The sequence below is a fragment of the Schistocerca gregaria genome, chromosome 2, assembly GCF_023897955.1.
Source record: "Schistocerca gregaria isolate iqSchGreg1 chromosome 2, iqSchGreg1.2, whole genome shotgun sequence".
NCBI classification, from domain to species: Eukaryota; Metazoa; Arthropoda; class Insecta; order Orthoptera; family Acrididae; genus Schistocerca; species Schistocerca gregaria.
The window spans coordinates 871,090,483-871,113,497 of record NC_064921.1 but is presented as its reverse complement, the minus strand read 5'-3'; the positions used below and the strand labels follow the sequence as shown (position 1 = coordinate 871,113,497).

Sequence of the window (23,015 nt, the reverse complement as noted above, 5' to 3'; positions counted from 1 at the left end):
TCAGAGTAATGGGCCTGTGGAGCAGTAGCACAAAACTGTAAAAGCTGCACTCATGTGCCGTGGATGATTGTGACTGGGAGCCTAAATATGAGTGCTACCAGGTGCTTGCACATGAATAGCCACATTAATCATACATGGGTGCCACCACCCACCTCACATTGTTGTTGTTGTGGTCTTCAGTCCTGAGACTGGTTTGATGCAGCCCTCCATGCTACTCTATCCTGTGCAAGCTTCTTCATCTCCAGTAGCTACTGCAACCTACATCCTTCTGATTCTGTTTAGTGTATTCATCTCTTGGTCTCCCTCTACGATTTTTACCCTCCAATACTAAATTGGTGATGTCTCGATGTCTCAGAACATGTCCTACCAACCAATCCCTTCTTCTAGTCAAGTTGTGCCACAAGCTCTTCTCCTCCCCAATTCTACTCAATACCTCCTCATTAGTTATGTGATCTACCCATCTAATCTTCAGCATACTTCTGTAGCACCACATTTCAAAAGCTTCTATTCTCTTCTTGTCTAAGCTATTTATCATCCACATTTCACTTCCATACCTGGCTGCACTCCATACAAATACTTTGAGAAACGACTTCCTGACAGTTAAATCAATACTCGATGTTAACAAATTTCTCTTCTTAAGAAACGCTTTCCTTGCCATTGCCAGTTTACATTTTATATCCTCTCTACTTCAACCGTCATCAGTTATTTTGCTCCCCAAATAGCAAAACTCTTTTACTACTTTAAGTGTCTCATTTTCTAATCTAATTCCCTCAGCATCACCCGCCTTAATTCGACTACATTCCATTATCCTCATATTGCTTTGTTGATGTTCATCTTATACCCTCCTTTCGAGACACTGTCCACTCCGTTCAACTGCTCTTCCAAGTCCTTTGCTGCCTCCGACAGAATTACAGTGTCATCAGCGAACGTCAAAGTTTTTATTTCTTCTCCATGGATTTTAATACCTACTCCGAACTTTCCTTTTGTTTCCTTTATCGCTTGCTCAATATACAGATTGAATAACATCGGGGAGAGGCTACAACCCTGTCTCACTCCCTCCCCAACCACTGCTTCCCTTTCATGTCCCTCGACTCTTGTAACTGCCATCTGGTTTCTGTACAAATTGTAAATAGCCTTTCACTCTCTGTGTTTTACCCCTGCCACCTTCGTAACTTGAAAGAGAGTATTCCCATCAACATTGTCAAAAGCTTTCTCTAAGTCTAAAAATGCTAGAACCGTAGGTTTGCCTTTCCTTAATCTTTTTTCTAAGGTAAGTCGTAAGGTCAGTATTGTCTCACGTGTGCCAACATTTCTACGGAATCCAAACTGATCTTCCCCGAGGTCTGCTACTATCAGTTTTTCCATTCGTCTGTAAAGAATTTGTGTCAGTACTTTGCAGCTGTGACTTATTAAACTGATAGTTCGGTAATTTTCACATCTGTCAACACCTGCTTTTTTTGGGATTGGGATTATTATATTCTTCTTGGAGTCTGAGGGTATTTCGCCTGTCTCATACATCTTGCTCACCAGATGGTAGAGTTTTGTCAGGACTGGCTCTCCCAAGGTTGTCAGTAGTTCAAATGGAATGTTGTCTACTCCAGGGGCCTTGTTTCGACTCAGGTCTTTCAGTGCTCTGTCAAACTCTTCACGCAATATCACATCTCCCATTTCATCTTCATCTACGTCCTCTTCCATTTCCATAATATTGTCCTCAAGTACATTGCCCTTGTATAGACCCTCTATATACTCCTTCCACCTTTCTGCTTTCCCTTCTTTGCTTAGAACTGGGTTTCCATCTGAGCTCTTGATATTCATACAAGTGGTTCTCTTTTCTCCAAAGGTCTCTTTAATTTTCCTGTAGGCAGTATCTATCTTACCCCTAGTGAGATAAGCCTCTACAGCCTTACATTTGTCCTCTAGCCATCCCTGCTTAGCCAGTTTGCACTTCCTGTCGATATCATTTTTGAGACGTTTGTATTCCTTTTAGCCTGCTTCATTTACTGCATTTTTATATTTTCTCCTTTCATCAATTAAATTCAATATTTCTTCTGTTAGCCAAGGGTTTCTACTTGCCCTCGTCTTTTTACCTATTTGATCCTCTGCTGCCTTCACTATTTCATCCCTCAAAGCTACCCATTCTTCTTCTTTCCCCCATTCCTGTCAATTGTTCCCTTATGCTCTCTCTGAAACTCTAAAATCTCTGGTTCTTTCAGTTTATCCAGGTCCCATCTCCTTAAATTCCCACCTTTTTGCAGTTTCTTCAGTTTTAATCTACAGGTCATAACCAATAGATTGTGGTCAGAGTCCACATCTGCCCTTGGAAATGTCTTACAATTTAAAACCTGGTTCCTAAATCTCTGTCTATTATATAATCTATCTGATACCTTTTAGTATCTCCAGGGTTCTTCCATGTATACAACCTTCTTTTATGATTCTTAAACGAAGTATTAGCTATAATTAAGTTATGCTCTGCAAAAATTCTACCAGGTGGCTTTCACTTCTTAACCCCAATCCATATTCACCTACTATGTTTCCTTCTCTCCCTTTTCCTACTGACAAATTCCAGTCACCCATGACTATTAAATTTTCGTCTCCCTTCACTACCTGAATAATTTCTTTTATCTCATCATACATTTCATCAATTTCTTCGTCATCTGCAGAACTAGTTGGCATATAAACTTGTACTACTGTAGTAGGTGTGGGCTTTGTGTCTATCTTGGCCACAATAATGCATTCACTATGCTGTTTGTAGTAGCTTACCCGTACACTAATTTTTTTATTCATTATTGAACCCACTCCTGCATTACCCCTATTTGATTTTGTATTTATGACCCTGTATTTACCTGACCAAAAGTCTTGTTCCTCCTGCCACCGAACTTCTCTAATTCCCACTATATCTAACTTTAACCTATCCATTTCCCTTTTTAAATTTCCGAACCTACCTGCCCGATTAAGGGATCTGACATTCCACACTCCGATCCGTAGAATGCCAGTTTTCTTTCTCCTGATAACGACGTCCTCCTGAGTAGTCCCCGCCCGGAGATCCGAATGGGGGACTATTTTACCTCCGGAATATTTTACCCAAGAGGACGCCATCATCATTTAATCATACAGTAAAGCTGCATGCCCTCGGGAAAAATTACGGCTGTAGTTTCCCCTTGCTTTCAGCCGTTCGCAGTACCAGAAAAGCAAGGCCATTTTGGTTAATGTTACAAGGCCAGATCAGTCAATCATCCAGAGTGTTGCCCCTGCAACTACTGAAAAGGCTGATGCCCCTCTTCAGGAACCACACGTTTGTCTGGCCTCTCAACAGATACCCCTCCGTTGTGGTTGCACCTATGGTACGGCTATTTGTATCGTTGAGGCACGCAAGCCTCCCCACCAACGGCAAGGTCCATGGTTCATGGGGTGGGCCCACCTCACATACCAGTCCAAAACTTCTGAAGTGTAGCACTGAGTGACTGTGAACCAGTAGTGCTATGGGACGATACCATCCAACCAGTTTTACAACCACTCTATCAGACCAGTATTTAAAACACACACACACACACACACACACACACAAATTTTACTCAACATAAGAGAAACAATGATCTCATTAAATTGCCTAAAACCAGCACGAATTCTCCACAAACAAACAACGGCAAGTGACAGAGTAAATGGACAATGACCCATGCGGTCATTTACATGCAGACAGCTAATTCGACTCCAAGGATCCAGTTGTCACCAAACTCGACGTGAGAGACTTTGACATAGAGAACATCCGTGTGAAACTTGTAGACAGTGATCAGATGGTGGAACAGGCCATGACAATGTGTACCAAGTAACATACCTATAGCTCGATAATTCACAAGCACACAACAGTTGTCTATGAACGTCAATTATACCACTATATCTTCACATTCATCATATGATGGTATACACACAATTACAGCCAAGGGTATCACAAATACAGCTACCACACGTCACATCACGAACAGCATCAGAATCTCCTACTTGCATGCCATTACAGCTGCTCCAGTCATCATTGCTGCCTGTGCCAAGTGAATCTCAACATGGCCACCCTGCCAACCTCATCACCATTTCACGCCATATCATCTGTACAGCAGAGGTGCTGTAGGCTAGTTCACAATAGTCAATGGCCCAACTGTGTCCTGCTTTGTAGCTGGCCATAGCATAGTTGATCACTTTCATCAGTGAGAAACAGTCCAGCCATGCCCTTCTCAGTAGCCAGCCACAACAAGGCTGGTCTAGGGCATCTATGCACACCCACCTGCTTGATGATGTCCACAGGACACTGCTTACCCAGTGCTCCACACTATGAGGGGAGGAGGGCTCTGCAGGGACACCTATATGGGTAACACCTCTGACCACAGAACACTAGTTGATGAATGAATATCTGGGTGAACTCCAAAGAAGTCAGTCCAGTTGAGAACAATGTACTATGGTGATGTGTGGTGTACTGGGTTATGAGCAATAAAGCAGTACTGCCACACCAATATGTCGTCTCCATTATTGATAAGATCCTTACACCTGATAGGGAAAGCTATCACAACCTTATCCATCATCCGGCTCAAACCACACTTTTTTAAAAGTGATATCCAACATCTTGTAAGCCATGTGATTAAGCCACAAACCTTTCTCTGCAAAATATACAATGTTCCACCTTAGTACCCACCACTAGCTGCTGAAACATCTCCAATAGTAAAGATGCACTTTACACCTGTGCACACCTTGCCACTAATTGCCATGTGCTTGCCCCATACAGAAGTAGTGGACGTGTCTCATCATCTGGTATGGTGAGATTACTGCACTCGCACACAGACAATTCAGAGGTATGTGTGACTTTGCATTGGTGCATGCATCACCTTGCCTCTTTGTGCAATAGCTGCACGCGTCTAGTGCGCACGTCACACAGTCGCACACCTTAACAGTAACAGCAATGGTGGCACAGCACACTTACCAATTTTCAATTCAGGAAATCCACATTAAAGAAACAAGAACCTAGTCATATGCGATGGTGCTCCATGCTGCAATACATTATGGAGGTTGAGGTTATAGTAAAAGAACACTCCGAGGATAGACTTAATTAAGTCAGTGTTAGTATTATTTTAAGACTGCACACCTTTGTGCTAAAGCTGATTACGTATAGTACCCTAATATTCTCTGTATTTTGTCTCTCCCCTGTCCTAGAGTATGAAGTGACTTCTGTTTCCCTTCAGAATATCTTCATATATACCCATCTGTTCCTTGGCCCACTTATCATTGTAAAATATTAGCATAAAATACCAAAATCTCTAAACTCTACATAATTTGAAAAATAATTACTGTATAAGAATGTGACAAAATGGTGATTATACTGATTTTGCCTTCAACTTCCAGAATATACACACTCTTCTGTAAGTGCCACAATACACCAGGAAACAAGGGAAGAAACCTACTCTTAAGATTGTGTGCAATATAAGCATTTGTTACACACTTGTGAACAGTGCACATGTAATACTTTGTCAGTGCAGGCATTAGACAAAAAACACTGTTGACATCATAATGTGCCTGCAGACGACAATTCAAAAAAATATCCAAGATAATCCCATTCAAGTAGATTCTCCTTGTCCGGATCAATCAGCATTGCAGTGTATTAGACTTTCTCATGTAGATTTATTAATTATTTTCCTGATTTCAAACAATTTAATTAAAAAGTATAAATTTATGTGATTTGCAAGTAATATCGAGAGTTACATTACTAAGTTGGTAAAAACGAGCTCTCTCTCTTCATTCAGTGTACAATAAATATTGTATATATCTTGATTTTTCATCTACTTGCTAACAAACAACGAGGATAGACAGGGAGTACTTCAGTGTAACAAACTGAGGACAATAAGGTTCATAAACAATTGCCCTAGGTAATTTTATTTTGGTCTATAGCAATGAACAACAAAACGCTGCACAACACAATACTCAGATTATGGGAAAGTGAAGCGCGATATTGGAAATTTATGTCTGACTCAGCCTTTATGAATTGATTGCAATAAAAATGCACACATTTTATACATATGTGAAACAACTGTGTTCCTAAAAGTAACATGATTACCACCACTACATAGAGGTATTCAAAATATCAGCAATGGACATGAAAATGGTTAACAGCAAGGCTTCATACAGTTTACTAAACCATAAAAACTTACTTGACAACTAGGAAACATGGTAATAAATATTAGATAATAGACGATTAAGGTACCCGGTATTTATCTTTATTTTTCCAAATACTTCAGCTGCTAATTACAATTAATCTCCGCTTGCATTCGAGTGTGTCTTCAGAAACTGGCAGCCTGATGTCAGTAAACCAAAAGATGACTTTAGATCAGTTCAATAGAAACAGTAACAGTTTGCTTTATTTTGTGTTTTAGTAGCTCAAAACAACTTATAAAGATATACAGAGACAATTTTAACAAAAATGAATAGTAGAACCAATGCTTATGCTGTAGAGCTAGGTAATTTTTTATACTCTATATGTTCTACAAAATGCATATTTTTGTCTGTGTGCACTGACTTCTCCAATAGCCAATAGCCCTATCAAAAACTTACCACAGGACAATTAAATCATATATAATTACACAACAAATTTCCCTTTGGCCTACTCTACTACGAGTCTATTTTATGCATGCATACCAAGTTCAAAATCACATGGTGTACCGTAATGCAAATGCAGCAATATATGTGCCTCAAAATGAAGTATACTTTGAGGTGCCTCAATGAAACCAAGCTTGATTACTACATCTTCAGAAACAGTAACTCTGCAGCTTTCCTTAATGTAGGGAGTGTTCATTTTTACAAGTTTCTACATATTATGTTGTCCAGTTCTCTTATTTTAATCTGCATGTCCTCCACATAATATATTTTGCAATGATACTTGCAAGCAATTTTACATTCCTATTGCCCATACAAGAAAGGTATGTTATTTTCATCACACATTGTGAATAAATATATCAGCAATACACTTTTAATCTGAAATGAGGCAGCGATTAAAATTTTCTAGTATGTACAAATGAATGAAAGATTTTTCACAAATATGTACAGGTTATACTTTAATATCTATTCTTTAAAAAATTAATAATCATCTACAAATATCACAACAAATTTTTTCATCTTAGATGTCTATTTCTGGGCTAGCTGTTCAATTTGTTTGATTACATCTTCTGCTTTAAGATTTGTTAGTGAAACACAGCTTTCTTTTCCAAATTCTGAAATGGAAGAAAGACAAAGATTAAAAAATTTCATTTAATTATTTACTATTATCTAAACATCTAAAAACTTATTATGCAGCATGGCATCTTATTAGTATTTAATTACAGATGATTAATAAAGCAAACACAGTTTGTAATAAGGAGAAAGGCTAAGCAGGTATACATATTACTACATAATTATTGATTAACATGTAACAATCAACAAATGTGTATATATGAACAGAATGTCTTAATTTCTGATAAATTATTGGACTGTCAGCACCAACATGAGTCACTTCACTTATGCAGAATACCTATTTTGTGTAATCTCCTCAAACATACTGTAATTATTGGATGAGATTTTAATTCTATAACAATCAAATGGGATGTTTACAGCTTTGTCAGCTGTGGGCATGACAAGACATCTTGCGAAACATTACTAAATGCCTTCTGTGAAAACAATCTAGGACAGATAGTTTGGTATCCCAACCAAGACAGAAATGGGTGCCTTCCTAAGTACAAGGGTAACTACAACTGGTAGAGAGGTATATGCTCAGTATCCTAGACAAAGAAACAATAGTCTCTCTCACAGAAGGATGAGAAATTTTTACCTCAGGACAAGAGGACACAGAAGAACTATGACTAGTTTAAAAGAATGGGTGAACAAGCAGTGGATATATTATATGTACTAAGTACAACATTTCATGATGGGAGTGACCATCCCTAGTCTATAGTACTATAGTATAGTCTATAGAAACAGAGACTACCACATAAAAGATGTAAAATAAAGCATAAGGCTATTGATAGAGAGATGCCGAAGGGAATACTTTTCTCTGTCAAGAGGGCAATGTGTAAAGGCTTCAGTGACTAACATAACAGAATAGTGTCAAAAGATCTTTCACAAAACCCAAAGTAATAATGGCAGCACATAAAGGCTATTAGTGGTATCAAAGTTAGTTTCCATTTACTAATGGATAAGACAGGCACTGAAATTGTGAGCAGCAAAGCAAAAACAGAAATGGTCAACTCAATTTTCATATGTTCCTTTACACAGGGAAACTTTAGAGTATTACCCCAATTTAATCCTCATGCTACTGAAAAGATGAGCGAAATAAATATTATTATCTGTGGCATCGAGAAGCAGTTAAAACTGAACAAAGCTCCATGGCTCAGACTTCAGATTTTACATTGAATCTGCAGCCGAGTTAGCCCCTCTTAACTATAATCTACTGTACATTCTTCAAACAAAAAACTGTGCCTAGAAGTTGAAAGAAAGGCTAGGTCACACCCTTCTACAAGAAGGGTAGCAGAAGTGATCCAAGAAACTACCTTCAGATATCCTTGAATCGATTTGTTGTAGAAACTTAGAACATATTCTGAGCTCAAACATAATGAGGTATCTAGAACAGAATACCTACAAGCACAAATTCGGAAAACACTGATCACGTGAAACCCAACTGGCACTTTTTTCCCATCATAGACTGAAAGCCTTGGATCAAGGCACTGAGGTACCTGCAATGCGTCTTCGCGCTTGATGCACTGTAATCATGGAAAATCGGGTTTTCTGCCGGTAATCTGTGTAGTACCTCCCACCATGAACCATGGACCTTGCTCCTGGTGGGGAGGCTTGTGTGCCTCAGCGATACAGATAGCCGTACCGTAGGTGCAACCACAACGGAAGGGTATCTGTTGAGAGGCCAGACAAACGTGTGGTTCCTGAAGAGGGGCAGCAGCCTTTTCAGTAGTTGCAGGGGCAACAGTCAGGATGATTGACTGATCTGGCCTTGTAACAATAACCAAAACAGCCTTGCTGTGCTGGTACTGCGAACGGCTGAAAGCAAGGGGAAACTACAGCCGTAATTTTTCCCGAGGGCATGCAGCTTTACTGTATGATTAAATGATGATGGCATCCTCTTGGGTAAAATATTCCGGAGGTAAAATAGTCCCCCATTCGGATCTCCGGGCGGGGACTACTCAAGAGGATGTCGCTATCAGGAGAAAGAAAACTGGCGTTCTACGGGTCGGAGCGTGGAATGTCAGATCCCTTAATCGGGCAGGTAGGTTAGAAAATTTAAAAAGGGAAATGGATAGGTTAAAGTTAGATATAGTGGGAATTAGGAAGTTCGGTGGCAAGAGGAACAAGACTTCTGGTCAGGTGACTACAGGGTTATAAACACAAAATCAAATAGGGGTAATGCAGGAGTAGGTTTAATAAAGAATAGGAAAATAGGAATGTGGGTAAGCTACTACAAACAGCATAGTGAACGCATTATTGTGGCCAAGATAGATACGAAGCCCACACCTACTACAGTAGTACAAGTTTATATGCCAACTAGCTCTGCAGATGACGAAGAAATTGAAGAAATGTATGATCAAATAAATGAAATTATTCAGATAGTGAAGGGTGACGAAAATTTAATAGTCATGGGTGACTGGAATTCGGTAGTAGGAAAAGGGAGAGAATGAAACGTAGTAGGTCAATATGGACTGGGGCAAAGAAATGAAAGAGGAAGCCGCCTGGTAGAATTTTGCACAGAGCACAACTTAATCATAGGTAACACTTGGTTCAAGAATCATAAAAGAAGGCTGTATACATGGAAGAAGCCTGGAGATACTGACAGGTTTCAGATAGATTATATAATGGTACGACAGAGATTTAGGAACCAGGTTTTAAATTGTAAGACATTTCCAGGGGCAGATGTGGACTCTGACCACAATCTATTGGTTATGACCTGTAGATTAAAACTGAAGAAACTGCAAAAAGGTGGGAATTTAAGGAGATGGGACCTGGATAAACTAAAAGAACCAGAGGTTGTACGGAGTTTCAAGGAGAGCATAAGGAAGCAATTGACAGGAATGGGGAAAAGAAATACAATAGAAGAAGAATGGGTAGCTTTGAGGGTTGAAGTAGTGAAGGCAGCAGAGGATCAAGTAGGTAAAAAGACTAGGGCAAGTAGAAATCATTGAATTTAATTGATGAAAGGAGAAAATATAAAAACGCAGTAAATGAAGCAGGCAAAAAGGAATACAGACGTCTCAAAAATGAGTTGGACAGGAAGTGCAAAATGGCTAAGCAGGGATGGCTAGAGGACAAATGTAAGGATGTAGAGGCTTATCTCACTAGAGGTAAGATAGATACTGCCTACAGGAAAATTAAAGAGACCTTTGGAGAAAATAGGACCACTTGTATGAATATTAAGAGCTCAAATGGAAACCCAGTTCTAAGCAAAGAAGGGAAAGCAGAAAGGTGGAAGGAGTATATAGAGGGTCTATACAAGGGCGATGTACTTGAGGACAATATTATGGAAATGGAAGAGGATGTAGATGAAGATGAAATGGGAGATACGATACTGCGTGAAGAGTTTGACAGAGCACTGAAAGACCTGAGTCGAAACAAGGCCCCCGGAGTCGACAACAATCCATTGGAACTACTGACGGCCTTGGGAGAGCCAGTCCTGACAAAACTCTACCATCTGGTGAGCAAGATGTATGAGACAGGCGAAATACCCTCAGACTTCAGGAAGAATGTAATAATTCCAATCCCAAAGAAAGCAGGTGTTGACAGATGTAAAAATTACCGAACTATCAGTTTAATAAGTCACCGCTGTAAAATACTAACGCGAGTTCTTTACAGACGAATGGAAAAACTGGTAGAAGCCGACCTCGGGGAAGATCAGTTTGGATTCCGTAGAAATGTTGGAACACGTGAGGCAATACTGACCCTACGGCTTATCTTAGAAGCTAGATTAAGAAAAGGCAAACCTATGTTTCTAGCATTTGTAGACTTAGAGAAAGCTTTTGACAATGTTGACTGGAATACTCTCTTTCAAATTCTGAAGGTGGCAGGGGTAAAATACAGGGAGCGAAAGGCTATCTACAATTTGTACAGAAACCAGATGGCAGTTATAAGAGTCGAGGGGCATGAAAGGGAAGCAGTGGTTGGGAAAGGAGTGAGACAGGGTTGTAGCCTCTCCCCGATGTTATTCAATCTGTATATTGAGCAAGCGATAAAGGAAACAAAAGGAAAGTTCGGAGTAGGTATTAAAATCCATGGAGTAGAAATAAAAACTTTGAGGTTCGCCGATGACATCGTAATTCTGTCAGAGACAGCGAAGGACTTGGAAGAGCAGTTGAACGGAATGAATAGTGTCTTGAAAGGAGGATATAAAATGACCATCAACAAAAGCAAAACGAGGATAATGGAATGTAGTCGAATTAAGTTGGGTGATGCTGAGGGAATTAGATTAGGAAGTGAGACACTTAAAGTAGTAAAGGAGTTTTGCTATTTGGGGAGCAAAATAACTGATGATGGTCGAAGTAGAGAGGATATAAAATGTAGACTGGCAATGGCAAGAAAAGCGTTTCTGAAGAAGAGAAGTTTGTTAACATCGAGTATAGATTTAAGTGTCAGGAAGTCATTTCTGAAAGTATTTGTATGGAGTGTAGCCATGTATGGAAGTGAATCATGGACGATAAATAGTTCGGACAAGAAGAGAATAGTAGCTTTTGAAATGTGGTGCTACAGAAGAATGCTGAAGATTAGATGGGTAGATCACATAACTAATGAGGAAGTATTGAATCGGATTGGGGAGAAGAGAAGTTTGTGGCACAACTTGACCAGAAGAAGGGATCGGTTGGTAGGACATGTTCCGAGGCATCAAGGGATCACCAATTTAGTATTGGAGGGCAGCGTGGAGGGTAAAAATCGTAGAGGGAGACCAAGAGATGACTACACTAAGCAGATTCAGAAGGACGTAGGTTGCAGTAGGTACTGGGAGATGAAGAAGCTTGCACAGGATAGAGTAGCATGGAGAGCTGCATCAAACCAGTTTCAGGACTGAAGACCACAACACAACAACAACACACTTGCAAGTACAGTACAAATTAGCTACAGTATAATACAATTTCCAAAAGTAAATGACTCAGTAGCACATATTCACTTAATATCAGAAGTGCAATCAAATGCGATATTAAACAGAATTTGAAAGTGAATTAAGAGTTTTTTGGTAGGGAGGATGTAGCAAGTGATCTTGGATTGAGAGCCATTGACAGAGAAGTAACCCTGGGTCTGCCCCATGAAAATCTGATGGGGCCCTTACTGTTCATGTCATACATTAATGAACTAGAAGGCAATATTAATAGTAACCTTTTACTTTTTGCAAATGATGCAGTCATGTATAATGAAATACTGTAAGAAACAAAATGCATAGTGGTGAAAAAGTATGCTATGAGTACACATACCTGGGTACATGAAATGATCACATTAGGATAGTCATAGGCAAAGCACCTGACAGACTTGAATTTAATGACAGATTACTAGGGAAATGCATACAAGTCTCTCAAATGACCCAACCTAGAATATTGCTCAAAAGTTGGGAACCAACACCAAATTTTGTACATGTTCAGAGAAAAGCTGGCAAGAATGGTCATAGGTTCATTTGGCCTGTGGCACAGTGTCAAAGGCACTGAAGATGCTGAACTTACATGACACTTGAAGATAGGTGTAAGCAATCCTGAAACAGATCACTTACAAAATTTCAAGAACTGGTTTAAAACCATGACATTAGGAATTCGCTACAGCCCCCTACAGTTAACTCCCACAGGGGTCGGGAGAACAAGGTTAGATTAATTACAGCATGCACAGAGGCATTTAAACAATCATACTTCCCACACTCCATACGTGAATGGAACGGGAAAAAGCCCTAATAAACAGTAGAATGGGATGGACTGTCTGCCATGCACTTCACAGTGGTTTGCAGAGTATTTATGTAGATGTAGATACTAATTTGAAGGAACTGCCAAATAACTACTGGGAAACAAGTTGACTCAGCTGCCAAGTTATTTTGTGAGCTATACATATCAAACACCAAGGATCTAAAAATGTGATTTACACACAGCATACTGAAATTAAGAAAAATGTGAAACACTCATGTTACATAAGTACAAACTAATAAATCTAAATGTATCAGTAGCTGATGAAAGCAGGAGGAATAATGTACTTTTCTTCATTTGTGCGTGAAAAATGTTTGGGTTTGTAAACACAAGGAAGCCATAAAGCTTATCTACACAGTAGTGAATCACACTGGTCAGCATAATGGCTGCTACTTCAAAATCATGTACCTAGAATTGCAAATCCTTCAGTCTCTCAAACTTCCTAGATAGATGTAAAATTAATATATTCAATTCAGTTATGATTACTGCCTTTGTAAGTCAAAAAGCTACAGCCTAGAGGGAGGTAAATGTCAGCCCTTTTCCAGAACATCTTTCAAGGAAAAAGTGTGATTCAAAGAGTTAGGTAGATCTACTTCGAAAGTAAATCTAACAACAGAGGGGTGTGGGATGATGCTCGCCAATATGGCTTACATGACACCGAAAACTTTGAAATACTTGCTAAATATTTTGGTCAGCTTCTTAATTGTCCAGAACCAATTCATAAGTTTGAATACTCAAACATTCATGAAAATCTAGAAGATTTACTCCACAACTATCAAAGAAATTGCGAAAGATGTTAAAACCTTACAAAGATAGTGAAGAAGACTATTGCAGCAGAACTTTTCAAAACTGAACTAAAATTAATCTCTGAGGAAACCTTGAACACACAAAATCTCCCAGTAGAGAAGAAGGTGGCCTCGATACATCCTCTACATAAGAAAGCCAATATATTAACAACCACAGAGGAACTTCTTTGAGCCAGATGCCTATCTAACATGTTTTCGATTACACTATACAGAGTACAAAAAATACTGGACAGTAATTTACATGAATAAAATTAATATTAGGAAGGGCAGATCATGTTCTGAACAAATATTTAATGTAAAGTCAATCATTTGCCACAGATAAATTCAAAAGACGTTTGCCAACTTCCAAAAGACCATCTATTCTGTTGACAGAAACTATGAATGAAATAAAACTGTTTGAGTTGAAGACCATGGGAAAAAGTAAAACACTCTCTGAAGCCTTATGTGTGGAGAAAGAGTTTTGAGAAGGCATAGTCATAACCGCACCACAGCTGAGTCAATTAACGCAGACTAGCAATTCGTGGAAACCAGGTTCAATTCCTCCTGTTACCAACAGTTTTTTTTTTGTTTTTTTTTTTTTTGGTCTATTTTATTCCTCACTATGTTAAACTATTAACTACAAAATTTAAATACATTCAGTTAGATATGATTACTACCCTTGTAAGTCAAACATTGTAGCACACTGGGAAAATTTTGCACAAGCCACCACTACTTTATTATCCTCTGATCATACATTTATATCTTTTAGCTTGTGATCAATTTTGCACGGCAGTTGCTCTGGTGTCTTGTGATTATAATGATGCTGCTGTTGGCAAACAGAATTTTGTCTTCCGCTATGACTTTTTCTGAGAAGTAATTAATATAGACTAACAAGCTGGGCCCAACATACAATCCTGTGGGACTCTTGTTAATATGTTCGGCATATGACATGTTTCTTTATACGGCTGAGATTTCTACTGGTCTGCCAAATTTCTATCCATGCACTATCTTTGTGAGATAAGACCACATACTTTTTACTCTTACTACTACAACTAGTACTAATACTGCTCCCGGTGCCTCTTATTTGTGGAGAAGTTTTTGTGACGAACTGTATTGAATGGATTGGACACATCTGAAAAAATCGTGTTACATAATCACCACCTCTATCCATGGGCTCCATCATGATATTAGTACACTCTGCTATCGCAGCTTCTGCACTACTGCATTATTGTAATACAAATTGTGATTTCATTAGCAAATTGTATTTATTAAGGCAGCCCACAAGCCTACCTTTCATGACTGTTTTGATTGTCTTTGAAAAATGAAGACAATTGCAGTACTGGTCGACAGTTTTCTATGTTTTCAGAATCACGATTGTGTTCACTGGCAAACTCAGATTTGCTTTAAGTTTTTGAGAGAGGTATGTCAACTGACTGATTTGCTTACAGTGTGTGTTAGGTGCCCCTCTGTGCTGTCTAAGCATTCCTTCAGCACACACATTGGAACTTCATTGAAGCCCAAGGATATTTTTTTAACCTGGACACCACATTTCTGAATTCTTACTCCGCAGTGGCTAACAACATACTGAGTTTGTTATGTAGCTTCTGGGATATAATGTGTACAATTCTAGAAACTTTTGCTGTAGGTTTGTTGCATTGATGGTGAAAAATGTTTATGAAATTTTGTCACTTTACTTGGATTACAAATTAACACTATTTTGGAACTTACTTTCTGATTTCTTCCCTATTTCCTTTCTTACAACTCCCCAATTGCTTTGCTTTTACAGTCTGAATTGCATATGGCACTGTCTTTCATGGCACTCTCTTTTGATAGCAAGAACTTACTTCATATTTTTTTGTATTTTTATAATACAAAAACTGATGAAAATTTACAGTACTTAGCCATCACATTTCCTTCAGTGTACATTCCTCCCATATCTGGCAGTGCAGCTGCTTTTGCAAAATTATACATTTCTGACTTGGAAATAAACTCTCATTAACTTGTTTCCTGAGAGATTTTTCTGTGACTATATTAAGATCAATAACTTGTCAAAAGCCCCAGATCTTTTGCAGTTATGTCATACTTGGCTCGACACCAATGACCTATTTTTGATGCTGTTCTTTTGGTTGTTCTTGTAGCAACATTAGCCAACGATGCAGTACCAAAGCTCTGCAGTATGTTGAAAGTAGTATTAATTTCATTGTTGCAACTTGTGTCAAAATTCGTGTCCTCACATAATATTATCCTTAAGATTACACACCATATCCAGAGCTTGAGTTCATTTACTGAAGACAACATCCAAATTGTCACTTTGTGATCTGTACACACACAGTAAGGTTAATTTCATTTTCTGTCCGATTAATTCTGTTACCTTCACCACATAAGCCAATGTCAGGCTGACAACCTTTGTACCTTATATACACGATCCTCCATCTTTCAGAGATGTTCAACAGCAACATGCTCTTTCATAAGAGGTTAAAGGTTCACTCATCATTTGTGTTTCCTTGTACCAATGCTCTGTGATATGCAATACTGATACATATGAGGAAAGGATTTCTATTTCAAGCTATTTGATTTTATTACTTGTTTATTAAATATTTTGAGATTGAATTGTTAGACCACTAAACTATTCATCGCTGTTTGCCCTGAAGGTTTCTTCTTTTCTCTGGTCAATAAGAAATTGTTCGAGCATAAACAACACATCGTGAAGAAGCTATAGTTGTGAAAGATTACTTAGAATGTATAGCACTAGAAACATACAAAAAATTGTGTACAGTCAAAGATTTTCAACTGTGTACAGTTGTTGGACACCTGACATACTTCCAGGTGGAGGCTAGGGAGAAAAAAAAGAAAAAAAAATCACTGAATTTTAAAAGGATGATTAGGAATATCAAATGTGATAGAAAACTAGTGGGTATCTGCTGATATTTAAATGCCGATTTCTTGACCGATTCAAACAACAGAAAAGACAGTCAATATCTTGGGTTCATACCAATAGCTAACACTCCATCATGAATTAACAATGAATGAAATACTCCAGCAGTTTTCCTATAAAAGTACATAGCCTAACTACTGCAACAAATATTGGCAAGAATAACCGTGACATTTACCACTCAGTAAACGTAAACAATGGCAGAAAATGGACACAATTGAACATAATTATTAAACAGAGATTTCTGAGAAAGAAAGTAATATTAGGATTTACTTCCTAATCCACAACAAGTTTGCTGGAGATGGGGCACAGGTTCAGACAGAGGAGAGATCAGGAAGGAAATCAGCTGTGTCCTTTTCAAAAGTAAGTATCTCAAACTTGTCTCAAGCAATTAAGAGAAAGTATAAGTTACACCAAAAACTGTAATTTTTTCTATAGACAAAATATTTATACAACTAAAATACAAAAAAGCACAAAATATGAAACTGATGATAAAATGTCATTAGGCCTAAAATTTATTAGTATTTCATGGCACATGAAAACTAAATATGGTCATGCAGAAACTACAACTGAACTGTAATATTGACAATGTAGCTGCCAACGTATGGAGAATTCTGCAATGGAAAATTTTAATTACAGCAAGATAAACAATAATTTAAAAAAAAGATTTCTTTTTAGAAAACTTATCTATGATCAAGTTTTCCAAATTGATCTCTTTTATTCTATCTTTGCAAGTTCTTAAGAACACACTTAAAAAATGTTGTCTATAGCCACATCCTAAACTGCCCGAGGGTACCACTATATTTGTTAGCAGTGCACAAAGCTGGTGACATTGTCATGTAATTCAGTGGAGCCCTAAGAAAGATCATGTTTATCACAAGGTCATTATTCATCCTTAAAGCATAGCATCTTTCATTTCAAGGTTTTTTAGTGACAGAGTGTCTTTCACAGAATGATATTTATATTTTTTGTAATGATGGTATGAATAACAATTTCTTTGACACGCTTATTTTCTGTAAAACCTTCATTAAGGTGTAAGCACTGCATAAAATGAACTATGCTTTAATAATTAAAGTCCACACACACACACACACACACACAAAAACACACACACACACACACACACACACTCACTTCTGTATAGCAGGGAATAACTTTAACTTGAGTCTACCTTCCTCTTTTGGCACAGTCTAGCATATGGACTACATAAAATATCTTACATAACTTCACGTTTGCAAAAACAGGTAATAGGTCAGGCTGCTGGCAAAACTTTTATGACCATGTAACCCATACTACAAAATCAGATTCACTGAGCAGGTACTACATAAAGGAAATACAAATGAATATTTCTCACCATATCTCGCATACAATCTAGGTTGAACACCGCTACATTCCCTTATGAGGATTGGAAATTTTGGATTACTGTTCTTTAGTCCAACGTAATAATTTTCGACAAAATCCCTGAAAAAATTTAACATACAACTATTACTTCTCCGGTTACCAAAGTAGACCAAAAAAATAGGGAACTGAAATATTATCTACCTAACTCCCTTGCTTGCGTTTGAAGTTTGGCACAAGTGAATTCTTAGCTCTTTTAAATGTGAGCCAAATTTTAATGCTCTGCTTGCCATGATCAGTTCTAGCAGAACACACACATCGGCGTCTCTACTCTCTAGTATCCTACAACCAAAGTTATTATTATATCCAATGAACTTCGTGTCGAAGACTAGACTCAGACATGACTATCGAGTAAACGGTAGTTACAACAAACCTGTTATTAGTACCTTGGCTGTCTTTTGGCCCCTTTCACACGGAGACCGTGCACCCAGCTGCAGAATGACGAAGCGATTCACGTTACATTATGGGTCCTGTTACACGATAGACTCTCACTTCGACTTTGGCTTACTGAGCCACAGTGTAGCTTGTCAAGTGACTCGCCTGCAACTCGATTTACACGGAGCCCTATAGGACATTTGTATCATGTATATGTAATCACATATGTATATGTGACTGTACTAAACTTGTAAAAAACTGCTATGACTTTTGCAAAAGACACCAGTTGGTGTCTCCATGCAAAAAAAAACAATAAATAAATAAAAATAAAAGCTTTCACACGGGATATCGTGTGCCACTTGTCGCCGTCCGCGCGTAGTTTCAGTACACATTGTTGACTCAACGGCACTGTTGTTTGTGCCCATTGGCCAGTGTAGATCACTAGTAAAGGCGTGCGTGAGTGTGTGCGACATTGAGGGTTTCCTTGCGCAGCGTAGGCCAGTTCTGGGGAACTGTTTAACACCTGATTATCCGAACAAAGTAAAAAAGGCCGAAGCTTGAAATGAGATCTGTAGAATGTGCGGATTTTAATACCTTTCCGCCACAGGAGAAGAAAATCTTAATAATAATAAAATTTTATTGTCATTCAGCTCATTACAGCAATAGACAAAGTCAAGAGCATACATTCCTCAATGTACTTTAGTTTACATGAAATGGGTAAAAGTAGAAACTACATGTTACAAAGCAGTACTTCGATCTTCAAAAAATCCATCGACAATGTAAAAAGAATGAATTTTTTTAGGTAAGTACGTGTAAATTATTTTTAAAATCTGTGATTAGGTATTTTCTGTACGAACATACGAATCTGATACACTGTATTGCAGTTCATTTTGTGCTAAGTGACAATACATCACAATTATCTTCCTCAACGTTTACATTACGCTTGCATTCGAGAACACTGCTATTCGCCTTCTGGTGGTGAAGTAGTCTGCAAAATTATCGCGAGTACTTTTTATTGCAATCGATCTACAGTTAGTAACTAAGCCATATACTGTATCTTAAAACCATTACACTGCAAACTATCGTCAAATTTTATTCCACTTCTGGTGCGGACATAATAATAAGACACAATGCAACACTTCAACTCGAGGGAGACACTCAATGGTCGGTGAAAAATTCGACAATATTCCAATGAGACGACTTGCTCTAGACAGACGGTAGTTTGACTCCATCAAACGTTCCACTTGTTCCAAGAAAGCATGGGAAGCCATCTGCAGGATTTCCAGTACACACAGCCGTTTACCGATAGCAGTGCTGAAACAGGGGTGCCTCCAAACAACACCCAGGGGCATTGCTCAGACGCTGGCCTACCATTTTGCACAAATTACTACCAATGCAACTCAGGCTTTGGTGTTTGTCATTACCGTGCGATTGTAAAGAGGGAAAGTTGGACTTCAGGTCCAACAGTTCTGAGGCCTACAATTCCCCTTTCTCAATGTGGAAGCTCGAATCGGCACTGACTGAGACTTATCACTCTGCGCCCGGTCACGACCGCATCCGGTACTGCATGCTTCAACATTTGCCAGTGGCATCCAAGGAAATACTCCCCGAATGTTTTAATCTAATATGGCAGACAGACAACTTCCCCAACTAGTGGAGGGAGGCAATTCTGAACCCTCACTTCAAATCAGGAAAGGACTGCACATGTCCCAGTAGTTATTGGAATATCGTCTCAACGAGCTGTGTAGGAAAGACCATGGAGCGAATGGTTAACCACTGTCTGGTCTGGTTGTTAGAGACCAGGCAACTCCGTAGCCATTCTCAGTGTGGATCTGATGATTTCGGTCCACTGTCCACAACCTGAGCCTCCTAGAGGCGGCTGTTCAGCAGGCTTTCCTCCATAAGCATCACTGTATTGGCATTTTCTTCTATATAAGTAAAGCATATGAGACTACTTGGAGACACTGTATTCTCACACAACTGCATCAATGGGTCTTTCATGGCCACCTCCCCATTTTCATTTAGTATTTCGTGTCTCAGCAGTTTTTTAGGATCCAAGTTGGTGACATGCTGCCTAATCGATTTGAGTGGGAGAATGGTGTCTCTCAGGGCAGTGTTTTAAGTGTTGCCCTCTTTGTCATAGCCATCAACAGTATCGCATCTGTGGTAAGGAGTCCAGCACAATACTCCTTATTTGTGGACGATTTTCCTGTTTGCTGTTCCTCCTCCAGTGTTGCAATGGTGAGCCGTCAGTTGCAGCTTACAGTGTGGCGGTTAGAGGAGTGGGCTGCAAAGACAGGTTTTCAGTTTTCTGCTGATAAGTGAGTGTGTTTATTTTAATCACTCTCTTTTATTTTAATTTGCCTGCCTTGAAGATGCTAGTGTTTTATCTGAGCACCACAACTATGTAGCTGCAGTCATGCTATTCATCTGTCCTCGGTGGCTCAGATGGATAGAGCGTCTGCCATGTAAGCAGGAGATCCCTGGTTAATGCTGGTCGGGGGACACATTTTCAGCTGTCCCCGTCGAGGTATATCAACATATGTTGGCAGCTGAGGGTTTCAATTAATTACCATTTATTCTAGAGAAGCTGCAGGGTCATCAATAATATCTGTTGTCTCGAGAACAGTTACTATCTTCATATATGTATAGTTAAAGGCTAACCAGCCATTGACCTTCGTCTGTGCGTATGCGCATAGGTTGTCGGTAATCTTAGTGTGTGCAAGTAATGAGTGGATGGGCAAACATCTATTTGGTACATTACACATGTAGATTATGAACAGTCGGGAATGTGGGTCTCACGGGAAGTGTGGAAGGGATAAGTCCCTGCAGTCGCGCTGTTCATCTGTCCTCTGTGGCTCAGATGGACAGAGCATCTGCCATGTAAGCAGGAGATCCCAGGTTCGAGTCCCAGTAGGGGCACACATTTTCAGCTGTCCTCATCGAGGTATATCAACAACACCTGTCGGCAGCTGGAGGTTTCAATTAATTATCATTTAAGTTGTGTAATGTTTTATACTGAAGCATTGAAAGTAGAGAAGAGAATAGGACAACATTGTCTGATGAGTATATAGTTTTCTACTATATTAAAAACAAAGATTCCAAGACTTACCAAGCGGGAAAGCGCCGGCAGACAGGCACATGAACAAAACACACAAACACACACACAGAATTACGAGCTTTCGCAACTGGCAGTTGCTTCGTCAGGAAGGAAGGAAGGAGAGGGAAAAATGAAAGGATGTGGGTTTTAAGGGAGAGGGTAAGGAGTCATTCCAATCCCGGGAGCGGAAAGACTTCCCTTAGGGGAAAAAAAGGACAGGTGTACACTCGCGCACACACACACACACACACATATCCATCCGCACATACACAGACGCAAGCAGACATATTTAAAGGCAAAGCTTTTTGTCAGCTGAGGAGTTACACTGCTTGAGTGTATTGACAGATGTACCATTGTCTTCTTGCTGTTTTCTTGAATGGACGATGTACCAGATAGGGGTACCATGTCAAAGTACACCAAAATATACAGGAGTCACCTGTACCTTTTTGCAGTCACTTTGGATTTTGCACTGGTCAGGAAATGGTAGCTAAGAACAGGCAAATACAATACTGTAAAACCAAACTGGCTTTCCATATACACCTGAAGACTTTTTATTTGAAGTTAAAGATGAAAGTTATTCCAGCCTAGGACAAATTTATGTAGAATATGTTTGGCTAGTTTTGACTAGTGATGAAGCAATATGTGGGAGTTGTCACAACACTTTGATCAGCTGCTAAATGGAGTTTTAGCTGAAAACCAAGGAACCTCACCCTCTGCAATCACAAGGAACTTAGAAAGAATGAATCCAGCATCAGCTGCAGAGACAATGGAGGCAGCCATCCAGAGGGCAGAGCATAATAAGGTTCCAGAAATGGCTCTAAAACAAGCAGAACTGGTTAAATATGCAGGAAAGGAATGTCAAATATTCCCACAAACCTGTAATTAAGATTTAAATAGATGAAAGTATCCCTAATCAATGGAGCATAAGTAACACATGCCAAACACGCAAGAAGGTGATATCAAAGTGTGCTCTAACTATATGGGAACTTGCCTATTACCTAACACATATAAAACATTTTCCAACATCTTCTTTAATAGGCATGCACCTTATGTTGGAAAGAATTTGCAGTTGATACACATCATCTCTTGACAGACCTCAGATCATCCTATGTCAGTATTGACAGAATGGAGTTGTGTACCTCATTAGTACTTAATTAAAAAAATAAAGTTAAGATAGTGGTTTTATTGCTTCAAGTTTTCTACATCAACATTCTTGACTTGACTATAATGCACAGAACATTCATCCAACCATGTGAAACTGTCAGAAAAGTTCTTCTTTTGGTTGTTCTTCAACTTGTACATTGCATTTGCACCATCTTTGGTTTTGATTAACAATCAGAGACCCATTCTGTACTTTGTCATTTTGTGGTAGGTTGTTTTGATAACACCAAGTCTTGTAACCTGTAATGATTTTTTCCAGAAAATAATTGTCCATGTTTTTCATTTCAATCAAACCACAGTAGGCATCCATGCATCATTCTTTGTGTTCA

The 23,015-nt window shown here is 38.9% G+C and overlaps 1 protein-coding gene across 1 annotated transcript; it reads right to left on the bottom strand.

Annotated features, from left to right (window-relative positions):
* Positions 1-5,883: 5,883 nt before the first annotated feature.
* On the bottom strand, positions 5,884-18,456 carry LOC126335264 (NADH dehydrogenase [ubiquinone] 1 alpha subcomplex subunit 2). Its single transcript, XM_049998312.1, has 4 exons — positions 18,424-18,456; positions 18,195-18,332; positions 18,007-18,113; positions 5,884-7,241 (listed from the first exon to the last, which is right to left on the bottom strand). The coding sequence occupies exons 2-4, from the start codon at positions 18,281-18,283 to the stop codon at positions 7,156-7,158; spliced, it is 282 nt and encodes a 93-aa protein (XP_049854269.1). The 5' UTR covers positions 18,284-18,332; positions 18,424-18,456; the 3' UTR covers positions 5,884-7,155.
* Between the last annotated feature and the right edge of the window lie 4,559 nt (positions 18,457-23,015).